Source organism: Anarrhichthys ocellatus, unplaced genomic scaffold, assembly GCF_004355925.1.
Source record: "Anarrhichthys ocellatus isolate YVR2014 unplaced genomic scaffold, GSC_Weel_1.0 scaffold21, whole genome shotgun sequence".
NCBI lineage: Eukaryota > Metazoa > Chordata > Actinopteri > Perciformes > Anarhichadidae > Anarrhichthys > Anarrhichthys ocellatus.
Window position 1 is genome coordinate 6,354,515 of NW_022280051.1, and position 17,099 is coordinate 6,371,613.

The 17,099-nt window shown below is 44.9% G+C and overlaps 1 protein-coding gene across 3 annotated transcripts in view; it reads left to right on the forward strand.

Annotated features, from left to right (window-relative positions):
• Positions 1–28: 28 nt before the first annotated feature.
• LOC116389840 (thyrotropin-releasing hormone-degrading ectoenzyme-like) overlaps positions 29–17,099 on the forward strand; it is a 35,362-nt gene continuing 18,291 nt past the window's right edge. For all 3 annotated transcript variants that reach the window (XR_004213126.1, XM_031858841.1, XM_031858840.1), the window contains exons 1-3: positions 29–2,453; positions 5,442–5,686; positions 11,139–11,415. Coding sequence is in view for 2 of the 3 variants with exons in the window: in XM_031858841.1 (XP_031714701.1) it covers positions 1,968–2,453; positions 5,442–5,686; positions 11,139–11,415 (1,008 nt within the window). In the remaining variant the exon portion in view is untranslated. The remainder of the gene's footprint in view (positions 2,454–5,441; positions 5,687–11,138; positions 11,416–17,099) is intronic.

Here is a 17,099-nt window from a genome sequence, read left to right on the forward strand (position 1 = left end):
CTCTCTCTCTCAGCGCGTGCCTCTCGGTTGGAGCAGCTCGTGCGCACACACCAAACGCACACCGCGAGCGGACTCGCTGCTGAACGGGCGGCACGAGACTCTTCCTCACCTTCACCCTCCTCCTCGGTGGACGGAGGGATGCAAACCTCTTCATCACCGTCATCACCACCGGGAGCAGAGGGAGAGGGGAGCAGCGGCTCTCCGTGGGCTGAAAAGTTGAAGAGATTCCGGTGTAATAACGGAGAACCGGAGGGGCCCGGTGTAAACCCGGGATTATCCGCCTCACACGGTTATTTCTACTTTGGACTTCACGGAAACGGAGCCGGTGGATTTATTGTGTAGCAGATCTACCGGATCACTGACGGTGCTATCAAGGATCTCTTTACTGAAACTGATCTCCGGTGTTTTAACGAACCTTTTTTTTTTACCGTATTCCCGGTGGTTACACTTTGCATCTGACGTTGAACGAGTCAATAACGGATTTCTTTGACAACAAACTCCAAAACGGATTTTGTGTGTGTTCAAACTGATCTGAGGTGTTAAACGGATTATTTAACGTTAGAGTAACGGATCCCCGGACAGTCCCGGGGATCCGAGGGAACAGAAGTTTCCGGAGGAGTCTCGGAACGTTTTTTCTCGTTTTCTCGGATCGATCACATTCCAGAGTATCAATCACATTTTGCAGCCATTATTTTTAACATGCATCAGCCACGGATCGTTTAGACCCGGTGGAGAACCGGAGTGAATTATGTCTCCTCCACGGTGAAATAACCCCACATGCTGACCGTAAAGTATCCACTTAACCCCCCTGAAGAGAGGGAGCGGTGGAGAGACACGGACCGGGACCGCAGTGAGAGTTATCACCTTTCATGAAACATCTTTCTGGAGATAAATCAAACACGGAGAGATACTCAAGTTTAAACTATTCGGAAAAAATCTTTATTATATGATAATAAATAATGTTTTAGCATGTGGTGATTTTCAGACATTACTAAAAAAACTGAGCCAAGACTTACTCAGTCAATTTCCTGAAAAAAATACAAATATTAATGTTTTTTTAATATAAACATAAGAACATTTAACCTGGTTTAGATGTGAAAAGTCGTGGATTTTATCCTGAGTCCAAAACTGAATTGTAATCATAATAATGATAATAATCGTAGATGCATCTGGCTCCTAATACTGACCTTAATGTTCTGTGAGGCACTTTCATATCCCTCTGTATCATGATAATAATCCCATAATAGTCCAATAGGGCTTTATTTATGCTTAGCAGCAGCTCTGGAAGAGCTTTTAACTCACAAGAAATTAACTTTATAACAACCAGGAGACGATAACCTGCTGCTTTGAATCTCCCGTGTTAGTTTAAAGCTTCGGTTTAGGATCTCCGTCTTGGATTCGATGCGGATCGAGTGACTGTTTCTGAGGATTTCCATCATCCAGAAGTGATTTTAATGTGAGCAAATCCAGCAGAAAGGGTCTTAACCAGACTTAATTCCCAGTCTGACGCTTCTATCTGTGGTGGTTTACAGTGAAAGCCTATGGATGGTCCGCTCACTGTATAGCCACATCCTCAACAGCAAACCTCCTCCTCTTCCTCGACAACTTGAAATCGAGACATGCAGCATTGATTTTCTTTTGGGGATTTTTTTTCCCCCCTCACCACAAAAACCAAAGCACACATCCACCGCCTCGTCCTTCCTGTTTTGTCCGTTTGCTGCCTGAAATGTGAAACGTGCCGCGGTGTTGATTTCCCGCCTCAGCGGAGGAACGTTAACAGCGGTCCGGCATCGGCGTTCAGGTTTTCAGAGGAATAACTGCAGCGGGAACAGATCGAAGGTTGGACAGATTGATCACAACAAATCGAACCGTCTGTAAACGAGCTGGAGTCAGACCTGCGCATGTTTTTCTGCATCGGGACTCGTTTCTGACCCTGAACTTTGAACTTTCTGTGCCGTTTCGGCTAAATGGGGCTAAACGACAGCAGCCCGGGCGCCATGCGCAATGGCCGGGGCCTCTCGGACCAGTGGGCGGATTCGGTGGTGGTCCGGCCTCGAACCACCGAGCGCCACATCACGGTGCACAAACGCCTGGTGCTGGGCTTCGCCCTGTCCATACTCACCCTCATCATCGTCACGGCGGTGGCCGTGGTGCTCAGCGTCCGCTTCGAGGAGTGCGCCGGGCGAGATGGCGACGGGGCGACAGGGGAGTCGGGCTCAAGGGGGTCGACGAAGTTGAACGGGACCAGAGGGGAGAGGACGGGGGAGAGGGGGGACGAGGAGGCGGTCCAGCCGTGGAGGAACTCCCGGCTGCCGGGCTCGCTGAGGCCGCGGCACTACGACCTGCGGCTCGCCATCTACATGGACAACTTCACCTTCTCCGGAGAGGTCAGCATCGAGCTGGAGTGCGTCAACGCCACCCGGTTCATCGTGCTGCACACCGACCACCTTGAGGTACGGTGGCCTGTCATAAATCTGTAGAAATCCTTGGTAAACACCAATTATCTTTAGGAACATCGGTATCTTCGTAGTGATATCTGTGATACGACTCACGATATCGGCTTCATTCCGACAAATGGCAAATTCCTTATATATTAAGGCAATCTCTGCAAAATCGTTGTTTGGGAGTTTGCCGACTTCTCACATGTTTCGTACTGCCGTCGGTTGTTGATCGTAGTTTAGTTTGAGGTTAATTGGATGCGAAGCTCCAATGCTGTCGCCGCTGTGACATCCGTACGAGTTCTCGAGTCAAAGGTTCGCCGACGTTCGGCTTTACACGACAGCGACTCTTGAGTTCTGTTTTGCTGGTGTGACCGAGCTCTCGGAGTGTTTTAACTTTTAAATTACCTCTCGAGGATAGTGCATTAATTATAATTCATCGTCTCTCAATGGTTTCATTTAGACTATTTGCTTTCTGAACCACCAGAAGACGAGGCTAAATCGTGATATATATCGTTATAAAGAAATTAAATTCTCTATATAGGGCTTGAAGATTTTGGGCCATTGGATTCCAACAGGTTCATCCCCTGGGGAGCATGAACGTGTTCAGTCAATTTTAATATCGCTTCCCAACCCCAGAACTTCTTAGTAAGAAACCAAAAGTGAATATTTTTAATAATCTCTGTACCTTCTTCAGCAGCACGTATGACAGTGATTGATGAAGACGAGTCTGTAGATGTGAACGCTTTGACAACTTTCCTGACGATTCTCTCCATGTTTGCATCCGGAGATCTGCTCCGAGTGTGTTGGGGAGAGAAAAACAACAACCCGCTGTCTAACAAAGACTGTTTATTTCCAGATTTAGTCTCAGAGATTTCTCTAACGAGGCTAATTAACCGCCAAAGTTGCTGTTTCAGCCGAATTGTTTGAGACGAGCGCGTGTTGGGAGAACGCCTCGGAGAAACGCCCCAGCAACGTGATTTTTCAGGCCGGTCATCTCGGCTAATGTGAGAGGAGGATGAATCCGTCTAATTTGGGCAGAGGCCAATTAAAAACCCTGCAGCTCCTTTTTGTGTTGGCGTGGGAGCACACTGTGAATTAAGAGGTGTTGTTGGGTGCCAGGCGGGTCTCCTACCAAGGTATTCGTGCATGATCATTTTTCTTTATGTCGAGAAGAGAGACAAAAAAACATCTGCATAAAAATACAACCTGCTGGGAGAAAGAGCGGAGAAGAAATACTCCTGCAAGGAGCGCTTTGTTCTCAGAGTTAAAGAAATGTCACGAATACCAAATGTATTCAACATTCAACTAAAGTAAAGTAGAAGTTATTTTCTTGTCTCTCTGCATGACTTTTTTCTTTGGCACGACATTAATTACAAAAAAATAAAGTAGGGTTAAGGCAACACAACCACCTACGAAGGTTAAAGAAAAACATCATGGTTGGCCTTAAAATAACTACTTACACTTAGGTTTAGGCAACAAAACCACCAACAGTTTGGTTTAGGCAACAAAACCACCAACAGTTTGGTCTAGGCAACAAAACCACCAACAGTTTGGTYTAGGCAACAAAACCACCAACAGTTTGGTTTAGGCAACAAAACCACCAACAGTTTGGTTTAGGCAACAACACCACCAACAGTTTGGTCGAGGCAACAACACCACCAACAGTTTGGTCGAGGCAACAACACCACCAACAGTTTGGTCGAGGCAACAACACCGCCAACAGTTTGGTCGAGGCAACAACACCGCCAACAGTTTGGTCGAGGCAACCACTTCCATAAAACCACAGCTCGGTGTTGAACAATGGTCTTCTGGTTGAGTCCTGTTTGTGATTATTTCATGAACTAACCATGATACTGGTTTTCTTACGGGAACTAGTCCTGCTGAGACAAACGCATCATCCGGTCTCAGGCTGATTTCCTTCAGGCAACGATTGGTGTCAGTATATGTGGAGGAAAATGTGGCGCATGACCGACCACACAGATTAGATAAAAACAGACAAATAAAGATTTAGTATTCAAACAAGAACAATGTCAACAAACACCTTTCACACAGAGCTTTGTGGTTGAGTGGAGCATTTGAAGGCATCGCGAAGCGTGGCGCTGCGTTCTCTGACTCGCCAGAAGAAGAAAAACCCTCAACAACCAGCGTTTTAATCCTCAACCTTTCCTCTCCGAGTCAGCAGGCGCTCCGATCGTATCGATCTCCTCATTCATCAAAGAACTAACTCGGACGCACACGCTCAGCGTCTGATTGGCCGAGGATCGCTGATGTGTGACAACAAAGACTCGCATCCTCCTAATGGTTCCCACTGTTGGCCGGGCATGTTCCCATCATGGACTGCTGCTCATCTGAGCTTTGTTCCACCGGTTCTTCTTCAAACCTCGGCTCTCCGTTTCTGTTTTAATGACCGTTTCCTCGCCGGTTTTCATTACTTTACTTCTTCACTTCACCAGTTCGAAGGTTCTTTTAACAGCGTATTGATTTGTACACAAGTATTGTGATACACAGAACATTTATGGGCAATTTTAAGGTGGAATTTCGCTGGTTAAGAGCATCAAACAGGAAACGAGCATATAGGAGATGATTTAATGGCTGATTTAGTGGCACACAGACAAATGGATGTACCAGTCTCAGTTTGATCCTGATCCTCTATCAGACCTCCATCAGTAAACGAGACCATCAGAGAGAAGATGGTCTATTATGTAGTTATTCTTAATGGGATGGTGTCTGGTGCTACACTACCACTTTAGTCCACAGGGACCACCAGGACTTCCAGAAGATGAAAGTTCCTCTTAGTAACTTTAAATTAAACTCGGATCCTTCAGTCTAGACTAGGACAGATCCAGATCCGGAGGATTAACAATGGAGGTGTCTTCTTCCTACAGAGTTTGCTACAGGAAAATGTGAACTAGATTGAATTAGATCTACAAGTTGTTACTTTATAGTCAATTTAAAAGACATCACCTCACGGTCCATCATTCTTCCTCTTCCTCCCTTCAGGTGGACCGGGTGTCCGTCACAGCGGAGGGCGGTGCCGGCGGCCGCCCCGCCAACAGGCCCGGGGGCGGAGCCATGCGCGTCCACCGCCACTTCCCCTTCCCGGCCAATCAGATGTACGTGGTGGTTCTGCACCGCGAGCTGAAGCCCATGAGGGTTTACCGGCTCAACGTGAGCTTCGACGCCACCATCGAGGACGAGCTGCTGGGCTTCTTCCGGAGCTCCTACACCCTGCAGAGAGAGAGACGGTACACACACACACACACACACAGGGATACACTCATTTTTGCTGTAGCAGCAGGTGGTTTGACTAGAAAAGGTCAGAGTTTCACATCCACGACATCATTGATTAACTCAAACACACCGCAGACAGTTGGGTGTGTGTGTGTGTGTGTGTGTTCCACTTATCAAACCACTCATTCCCTTCCTTATGAATTTCCCATAAGCCTCTGCTGCAGAGTTGTTTCCACATCAGATTTCTTCCCCTCGGTGCTGATGGGAAACAGACTGTGTGCTGATACATTTATTATTTCATGCATGAGTTTTGTCTCCGTGTGGAGCGCCATCTGTGTGTGTGTGTGTGTGTGTGTGTGTGTGTGTGTGTGTGTGTGTGTGTGAGTGTATACGTGTGTGTGTGTGTGTGTGTGTGGGGAACATCTTATCCACCTCCGCTCTGCTTAATGCAGAAACACAGTTGTGGTTAATTGATTAAATCAGAAGTCATGACCATATAAGGACTGTACCTTCATTTCTCTGTTTTATATCATGAGAGTCGGAAACTAAATTTCATAAATATTTAGTTTTGCGTTGAGGTTGTGCACACGACACTATAACTTCGTCTTCTGTTTCATTGTCTTGAGACAATCCTTTGTTCCAAAAAGTCTTGAGTTTAGGAAGTTGTGTTTAAAAGTTATTCAGCGATTTCAAATCTTACAAATTTACCAACACTAAAACCCAACGACTTTTAAAAAGGGTCACAGAGGAAAGACTTTATTTCAGTCCCGATGACGACATCTTTTTAAGTTTTAAGTGCCGATCTGTTACCAGTGTTTGATCAATAAGTGAGTGGAAGAGACGGGGATCATTGTTTTATGTTTAAGGAAACATCGTAACATATAAAACAAAATGTAACGAATAAAAACATCGATATAAATAGTTTTTTATTTAAATGTTGGCATCAGATGTTTGAGTAAACAGCGGTGCGTCTGTGTGACGCTGTTTCCTTCACTGGTATTAATGCAGATTTCTTGCGTCATTGATTTCTGTATTGTCTTCCTTTAGTATCATTACATCATCGTCTTCTAACGCCTCAGAGCGTCTCGGGAAGGCCTTCAAACCCGGACTCAAGTTTGTTTTTGGCCATAATTATGACAATTTCACATAAATGTCTGGAAGGATAAAATGAAGAAGTGGAGACGTACAACCACGAGTCGTTAGATTGAATTATCTGTTGATGAATTAATCCGTCAGGAGCACGATGTGTGACCTGAGCTTTGCAGTTTGCCGTCTCTCTGCACCAATAGTGCCACTCCAGCAGAGCTCCACGACAACACAGCAACCTGTTAGCTGAGGCTGAATGAAACCTGTTACGCTCCACATTGTGCTCTAAACACACTTTTCTACGGGAGAGAAAAGCTTTTCAAGAACATCCGTGTTAACCTTGTTTTCGGCTCGTGCCAGAACTCGTATTAGCAATAAGCTGCTGGGATGAATACATATGAATACGTCAGATTCCAGACACATGACTAACACCCTTCAGAGGTGCCAATCTCAGCCATAAATACGGTATGTTAATGTGATGACTAAGCAGCAGCGCGGAGAGACGCATAGTACAAAATCACAGCTGATCGTTTAGAAATTATAATTTAATTCAGGAAACTAGAGATTAGTTTAATATCAGGAGTTACTATAAACCTCAGACTGGGCTTAAATACTTAAATGCTGGGAGGACGGGGGGGAATTAATTAGCACACACACACACACACACACACACACACACACACAGCCTAAAGTATCACTGGTCAGGCTCAGTTTTGATCTTTATGCTCGTGATGAGTTTGCTGTCGTTTCCCAGTGAAACCAGTCTGAAACGTTTCAGTCTCCGACTCCACTGGTCTGCTGCTCACATGACACGTGACATCACACGCACGCACACACACACACACACACACACACACACACACACACACACACCAGACCGGTCTGTTATCGACAGCAAAGACACAGTAGAACTCGCGTGTAGAGCTGCTCCCCTCATGCTTCCCTGTGATTGGCTCAGCTCTCTTTCAGAGCGATGTGATTGGCTGAGAGTGTGTTTATTAGTCTCCATCTGTCTTTGCACTGCTGCACATATGAACCAAAAAAAGCAGGTGGAGGCGCTCACACGGTACGCCCGACCAACACCTTCTGCTTTCGGTTTGTCGTTGAGCTCGTGCAATTACTGTTGCTCTAGAAGATCCCTGAAACCCAGACTTCTAAAAGGAACCCGAGCAGAGCTGTGAGGAGCTCCTTCATTAGACGGAGGCTGTTGTTCTTCAGAGAAGCTTCCTTTTTAACAAGGACAGGAGCTCCAGTTAACGAGGAGAAGCGAGGCAGCTAACGAGGAACAAAGAACGCCGGAGAGTTAATGAGAGAGAAGGTTTTTGGGGGGTGAGAGTCTTCCTCTTCATCACTCCCCCGACTCCCCTCGTTGTGATAGTTTCAGATCAATACTGAGGCGTGTGTGTGTAGGAGGGTAACCTATATAACACGGTAGTCAACTTTATAAAGTCAATCTGAGGAGGAGGAGGAGGAATCCCCGGCTCCACTAGTCACACGTCGATGTGTCCTTGAGCAAGGCACTTAACCCCTAAAAATTGCTCCCGTAGCTGTTCGGTGTGATAGAAACTGAACTATAAAAGCGTCTGCTGAATGACTGTAATGTTTAATCACCCGAAAGTGAGACTGGTTGTGTTGTCGTTGGCTTAGAATGAGCCCTTCATATCTACATAAAGACAAGGAGGCGGAGTCCGCCACGTTTCTACAGTAGCCCAGAATGGACAAACCAAACACTGGCTCCAGAGAAGTTCTTATGTCACCTGAAGGCCATCGTAGTTCTCCGATAAGCTTGGAAAGGGATGAGTCACACTTCTCTTGTATCCTACATCCTCACCCTACGTCCCTCCTCCTCCTCCTCCATCAGTCGCATATGTTATCTTATATTTTACACTAAACTTGATGAATCAGCCTCTTCACCGGCTTCCTGTGTAAAACTATAGCTGCAGCAACACACACACACACACACACACATGCACACTCTGCAGGCTTTTCAATGTGAAAGCGGGGAATTGTAATTTGAAACGTGCTTAAAGAGATCGGTGTCCAAAATGTGTGTGTGATAGATATAGAACGGAAATACACTTCTAATACACACGGAATACGCACACACACAACAATCTCATTTAGATTCAGAGATTTTACTGAAGTGGAAACTGTTGAGTCAGGTGTGTGTGTGTGTGTGTGTGTGTGTGTGTCCGTTGTATCATTCACGTGCCTGCACTCTTCTTCTGTGGTGTCTTCACGCAGAGATGATATCAAACATCACAGCAGGAAATGATGCCATTTTCGAAGTGTGGCGATGCCGAATGAATGTGTGTGTGTGTGTTACAGATTCTCTCTTTATCTCGTCCCTCTCAGGCTTCTCCATTATTCTCTCTCTCTCTCTCTTTCTGTCCAGCTCGCTCGCCCTCTGTTTGTTATTCTGTTTCTCCCTTCGTCTTTCACCTCCTCTCTCCTCCCTCCTCTCTCCCTCTATCATCATCTCTCCACTCCTTGTTTCAGTTTATTTCTTCTTCTCACTGCCTCTGTTCTCCACTCATTTCCTTCCTCTCCTCCTTCCTCTCCTCCTTCTCATCTCATATTTCTCCCCTCCTTCTTCTTCCTCATCTTCTCCTTCTTCTCCCCCTTTCTTTTCTTTATTTTCCTCCTCTCTCTCCTCTTTTTTATTTCTGCCTTCCCCCTCTTCTTTCCTGATTCTCCTCCTTTTCTCTCCTTTCCTCCACATTGTTCTTATCTTATCCCTCTTTTTTTCCTCTCACTTTTTTATAATCCTCCTCTAATTCCTCCTTCTCCCCATCTTCCTTCACTCCTCTTCCTCTTCTCCCTGCTTTTCTCTGCCAACTCACTTTCTCCTCGTATTTTGCTCTTCTTCTTCCTCTCCTCCTCCAGCTCTCTTTTTCATTCATCATCTCTCAACACCTTTCATTTTCTCTTATGTCCACCTTTCCTCCTCCTCTCTCCTCCCCTCCTCTTCCTCACATCCTCCTCTTCCCCTTCAACTCTCTCCCAGTCTTTCTTCCTCACTCTCATCTTCTCTTCTACTCTTCCTCAGCTTCCCCTCCTCTTTTTTTTATCTCCTTCTTCTCCTCTCTTTCTTTCTCCTCGGATCTTCTCTCATCTTCCTCTTCCTTTTCATCCTCCTCCTCCACCCCTTCGTCTTCCTCACGTTTCTCTTTCCCCCTCATCCTTTCTTCTCCTCTACCTCTATTCTTCCTCCCTATCGTTCTCCTCCAGTATCCCTCCTCTGTTTTGAATATTTAGTCCCACGGCGGCTTCTGATATTTTCACCTTTTCCTCCTCATCTCCTCTTCCTCCACCTCTACTTTCTCCTGTCCTCCTCTTCCTCCTCCCACTCTTGTTCCTTTTCATCTCTTCCTCCACAAACACCTGGAGAAAAGTTTCCAGAGGGATTATTTCCTGGCGTTTTAATTTCCTTCCTGTCTGTCAGGTGACTGACAGACGGACGTGACAAAGCTCCGATATGAAAACGTTCAGCTCGGCTTAAAGAAATCAGGAGGAAACAGAAAACGTTCTCCTGTTATTTTGGATTATCTCTCTCTGAGGAAGCTCGAACAAGAACGTCTGAGGAAGTCAAAATGTAAAAACTTGTGTTGACAGCCGACTCTGGAGGATTATCTTTAACCCTCCGAACTCTGATTCCACCTTTTCCATTTCTTCTTTGATACCTCTGAGAGGTTCAAAGACTGACATTAAAATCCGGCATCACACGTTCCGTGTGGATTTATTCCAGAAGTTTGTGTGTTGAAGCTTCAACCGGAGGAGAGCAGACCATTTAAAGACACACGTGACGATGTGATGGATGAATTATGGGTCACCTCGCGGGTCATTGAATGCAACAGCGACTCTGCTGTTTCATTGACATCATTAGGATGCACGGCCAAATGTGGAGCACATCGTGGTTCGTCAATATAATGATGTAATGTGAGACTCACTGTCTCCCTTTAACAGCTTGTATCAGGCGGTGCTTTATTTCTGCTTTATTTCCGGCAGTATTGCTTGACTTGTTTTATTGAAGAATATCTACTAAGAAAGCACCTCTAATCGGCACAAACACAATTCATTTCCTGTACATTTTTCACAATAAAAGTCCCGGTTATTCTCGCTGCTTACTGTTCCTCCCTGCAGTATCAGTAGACTTGTTTTATTGGAGAATAGCTGCTAACATAAGTACGCCAGTTTGGTGGTGAACACATTTTCCTCTAAATTCTTCACAATAAAATGTCTCTTATTTTGTTAAACACCCTTTATTCTGACGCAGTAATATCAGGTTTATTGTCATTCTTTGAACCATGTGAAGCTCATCTGAAAGTCTCATCTCTCCCCTCATTTGACAATAGCACGGTTCCTTTGTTTCTCTCCCAGTTACCTGGCGGTGACCCAGTTCAGTCCGATCCACGCCCGGAAGGCCTTCCCGTGCTTCGACGAGCCCGTCTACAAGGCCACGTTCTCCCTGACCCTCCGCCACGACGCGCAGTACACCTCGCTCGCCAACATGCCCGTGGAGAGCAGCTCGCTGTCGGACGAGGACGGCTGGGTGACCAACCGCTTCGCCCGCACGCCGCGCATGTCCACCTACTACCTGGCCTGGGCCGTCTGCAACTTCACCTACAGAGAGACGCAGACCGACGACGGCGTGACGGTCAGTCTCAACACACACACACACACACACACACACTACGACTTTCACACACAGTATCTGCCTCTCTGAACATTTTGTGCAGAATATTTCAACAACAGATGAAAACGGTAATAACAGCACAACAAAGAGGGAAGAACATAATGAATGCATCTGAAACATATTGAAAAACGATAAGACAACAAGCATTAAAGGTGTTTTTCTAACTCTAATCTCAGCATCAAGACTTAATTATCTGCTTTTCCTCACATCAGACATTTATTTGCTCGTCTCTGCTTCTTCAGAACCCTGTGATCTTGACTTAATGATCTCAGTATGTTCACAAAACCAAATGTTGTGGATTCTCTGTGGACCTTCTTCTTTTCTTCTTCTGGGTCTCCTGTTGGTCTCGGGGCTGAGAGTAGAACAACAAACCCTGTGATGAAAGCTGTGTGGATAATGAATTACAGGAGCTCGTTATCTCAACATGAGGACACATTTGGGAGAGCTGTATCAAACATTCAGAGCATCAATGAAGCAGCAAACAGCTATTGTCGAAGTAAAGATGAAGTGGAGTAATGTGTGTGTTGATGACTCTGCTCTCGTACGGCGGGTTACACCTGATAACATTGTCCTGACCAACTGCGTTGTTGCGTAGCATCCACCCTCTGGTTCGCCCTCAGGCTAACTCTGTTAGCTCTGTTGCTGTAGTTTTGCGCTGTTAGCTGCAAGCCGCCGTCGCCATGTTGAGAGCTGTCGGGTGGCAATCGAAATGCTGGCAATCCCGGATCTTGCACCTTTAACTGCCCTGATCACCTCTAAGCTGTGTTTCATGTCATCAATATTTGACATAACGAAGTTGTGATAGCTTGATATCGAAGATAATCAGAGGAAAGAGGTCAGGACCAAGAAGTGAGACGTTTTAAATGTCTACGTCTAGTGATGGTTACTACCTCTGTCTGTGGAATTTGAATTATCAGTAGTGTTTAATCCCAAGAACTCTGGTAGATCCTCTGATAGAGAGGCGGAGAAGAGGACAGGTTATCCCTCTGCAGCGTTGGGAAATCCTCCAGGTCCAGAATCTCATATCTGTTCTGTACACAGACTGTATTTAAGAAGTGGAGGAAGTTACCGAGACGTCACCCACTGACCGGGTTGACAACTACAGTTTTAACTCCTTGAGTTCGGCATTTTGTCCGTCACCATCTTGGTTTTTGACGGTCCACAAGAAGACTTGAAACTAGAGATTGAGACCATAAACTCATGTTTACAATGTTTACTGAGGTAATAAATCAAGAGAGAAGTAGAGTCATTTTCTCATAGACTTCTATACAACCAGAGGAGTCGCCCCCTGCTGGACACTAGAGAGAATGCAGCTTTAACACATGAAGCTTTGGCTTCACTTCTCAGAACCGGAGTTTTGTAGAACCACTCATTGGTTCTGGATGTGCTTCGCCTCGTTCTGGCCAACGTTACACGTGCAGATAGAAAAAATACCCTCCAGCTCTGCATCGACTTCTCTAATTGACCCTCAACACGGATTCCTGCATAGACAAGTAGATTATGAATCATTTCCATATGAGTTGTCATCACAAAGCAGTCGGTACTGATCTACACATCTGTCTCTTCTTGTCTTCACTAACTGGGGAAACTGAGACTTGGACTGAATATTTTCTCTGGTATTGGTTTTATTGATTTGGTATCGGTGGCATCGCCCATTAAAACATCGATTATACAATGTTCATCCTTTTTTAATCTTATTCTTTGATTCAACACAAAGAGAAAACGTTCTTTTGGCTTGTGGTGTTTAGTTGTGGGAATTCAGAAAAAGCAATTCCCCTCTTCTGTTGTTATTATTATTATTATTATTATTATTATTATTATTATTATTAACTCAACGTAATCGGATAAATCTGGCAGCTCCAAGTTCAAATAAAGGCAGAAAACCTTCAGAGTTTATAGTCATGGAGGACTCGAGAACTCGTCATCTTGATAAAATGACACATTCAAGTCGTTATCGCATGAAAACAATGATTTATTTCCAGATAATATCCTAATGAAATGATTTTATGATCAGCACAACTGGCTCAAAATACCACAAGAGAAAATCATTCTCCATCTCTAGATAACGAGTGACTCAAAACGTCGGATGATGTGATGGAGTCAGAGAGCAGGATGTGTTTTCTCAGGATAACACAGTAATTAAGATGTGAACTCAAGATAACAGTTTGCTGTCTTGAGAATAGAGATAATTAACTTCTGCTTCTGTACCGAGGTCGACATGGTTTCATTACTTCCTCCTAGATGTGATCACATGAGGACGCTGTGGTCAGGTTCTGTTAACTGTGACACTTCAGCCAAAATTAAGAAAACTGTCCCCGTGTTTTCTAAACGGGGCAAATATCTTTATATGAATAGAGGACCATGTCCCGGATCCAGAGATGTAAAAACAAACACGTGACTTCACTAATATCTTCATTGCCATAGATTGAGTCAGCTGAGGACCCTGCTTCGTTTTAGCCTGTATTTGTTTACATATCAGCATGCAGAATTATCTGTGAGCAGCTCCTGTATGCAGTGTGCTCATGTAAGAACAGATGAATATCACTGCATGACTGAATAAAAGCTAAACGCATGTTTATTGTGAGTCACAAGCAGCATCTTGCTCGTGGTCTGTCAGTAGCTGCAGGGACGTGGATTAGCTGCAGACGTTGGAGGTAAAGATGTCCTATGAGAGTCGCACTGAATATGAAATGAGGTGTAGCTGGTCTGTGTGTTCCGGTTCCACTGAGTTATGATTCAAAAACAAGAGTGATCTATGACTAGAAAGTGACGACTGGGCACTTAGTGTCTAAAGGACTGTAATAGTGATGCTGGTGCAGAGCCAACCACGGTAAATCACTTCCAGTTGTTTTTATTACACCCACATGATCCGTTCCTCTTCACCTCGTGAGCTCTCTCTGAAAGCAGATTAATTATTAATATATGAAGCTAATAATCAGCTCCACCTGAGATGTGTGAGTAAGGCTGCTCTCACTGTTTATCATCTCCTCGGTTATCATTCTGATGTTAAAAACCTTCCACTGCTGGATTCAGCTGATGTCCCATCGTCCCTTTAACAACCGTAACATTTAAAGAACAGAAATATGCACAAACACGCGTCCAACGCTGCCGTACAAGGACAAACATGCACAACCTTGTTCCTCCTCCTCCTCCTCCTCCTCCTCTTCGCCTCCTCCGATCATTTTTCTATCAGTGTAATTACAACTCATCCATCTCTTCTGCCAGAAAGTCAAGGACAGCTCACACACACACACGCTTGTGCCTCCTTGTTACTGAAACATAATTTTAGTGAAATGCTGTTTTAATGGCGAATCATATCTGGGTCATTTATAACCATCACCTGTGTGTGTGTGTGTGTGTGTGTGTGTGTGTGTGTGTGTGTGTGTGTGGATATCAGTCATGCATATGAGTTTTAGTCTTTATAATGAATACATTAATCTTTCCATTTTCAATCAGCACAAAGAACGTCTTCCATTCTTCCTCATTGATCAGGTAAATAAAGGTAGAGAACGGTTCCACACTGAGATCAGATCTTTTTAAACCAGACAGCGACACCGATTCAGTTCAACGCGGCGTTATCGGCACCAAAGAACATTAACGATGATGCACATGCCTCGTGATGGAGAGTTAACATGATCTCCGTACGACAAGCAGTCTGAGGACAAAGAAGTCTCTACTTGTGGTTCTTCTTCAGGTGTTAGACTCCCTTTAAAGAGCACGAGGACCTTTAGAAACATGTTTTCAGTGTCCAGCGGCCCTGTTGTCTTGTTGTCTTGTTTGTTCACAGACTGTATGAGAAGTGGACGTAGCCATCGTGACGTCACTCATTGGTTTGTGGAATGATGTTTTGAAGCCTCAAGTTCGGCTTTTTCGCCGCCGCCATCTTGGATAATGGCCGTCGCCATCTTGTTTTTTCTTTATCGGCTCTTTTTATTCTTGTATTTTGGCATTTTTAATGAAGCAGATTTCCCAGGTCTATGATTGGACGATGTTAATAGCTGGCAGGAGACACTAGAAGAGAGCGCTACATGAAAGATCTACGCAGAATAAGGGTCAGATCTGTGGGATGTCCTCTGCATTCGGGCCTCCAGCCGCCTGCGATCCAGCTCACGATAAGCCGGCACAGATAATGGATTCATGGATTCTCCAGGACGGTGGGGGAGGGGCTTCCACCGCCCACCAGAAACCACTTACAGCTGATGTTTCCAAGATATGAGAGATTAGTGAATTACTTGGTAATTCACACACTTCCAGCTCTGAACGATATTACTTAGAGAGATTAAGCCGCTTCCAAACACTCCTATATTCCAGATGATCCAGAAGGAGCTTCCTACATCATTACATTACTGCCGACTGATTCAGTTAATGGCTGAAGCAACGCTGTTCATCCTCTCTGCTGCTGTCCACCATTACTGCTGATTCAACGTTACTGTTGCACTAACATGAATCCACATGGACTCTATCAGAGAAGTGTGTGGTAATACTTATAGTTACCATCACTGATACATGGCACAGTCTTGGTTAATTCAACTTTAGTTAATTCTTATTTCACCATGAAGACGCAATGAAATTGATAATAATTAATCATCTGATTGTTGCTTATTATTAATAACTAACCCGTAGAATGTACATTTAAACCCGTGACATGTGTTTATTGTAATGTTGCTCAACCGTCCGCACGAGAACCAACCTAACTGATGAAATCTGCAAATGAATGAATTCAAATAAATCTAACAGCAAGAGAACATGAATTCATTCTGTGTGTGAGAGGTTTGTCTGCTTGAACGTCTATGATTGAAGAGCCAACATTTAACAGAAGAAGATGAAGTGATTGCATTGACGGTGTGCATGTTCTGCTGCAGCTGTGGAGACGCCAACGCACCGAATAAATCACAAGTCATGAAGATGAAATACTCGAGATCTTCCACTCGTGAATGTTAAGCGAACGGACTCTACTTCCATTAATCAACAGATGCACGCGATGCTGCTGGACAGCTGCTCACTCATTGGCCACAACACCGTGAAAGGACAGATTAGAGATCAGTGGCGTCGTCCTGCTGTTTTAAAAACAGCATCCGACTCCAAATACAGACGGGAGAGAAGTGTGCCGAGCACGAGAAGGATCCAGGAAGCAGCACATGTTCTTATTAACAAACAGGAGCTGGATGCTCTCTCTTTTCCAGCATCGCTTTCATATTAAAATCCTTGTATGAGCCTGAAGGCAGAGGAGACACTGCTGTCTGTTTGCAGAGCAGCTTCCTCTGACAGAAACATTAATCCTCCCATCCCTCCATCCTCCTCCTCCAACAACCTCTGAAAGAAACCGCTTTATAGGACCGAAGAAAAGCCTCAAACATCTTCATCTGACAGACACATTCATCCGTCCTGCCTCCTCAGAACAGCGGAAAGAAAATCAGAGCATCAGTCGGCATGAAGGAGTTTAGTCTCTGCATGAATGATGCAACTTGCGAGTGTGCAGCGCCTGTACACTCGGATATAACCTCGACATGTAAATCCTGTAATATAGAAGGCAGCAGATAACTAAATAACTGCAGTGCTCGTGATGACATGCTCCGTGCCTCAGTCAATGTCTGGATGCTACTTTATGTCTAACGTGACACAAAGCGTTTCCTTTTTGACTCAAC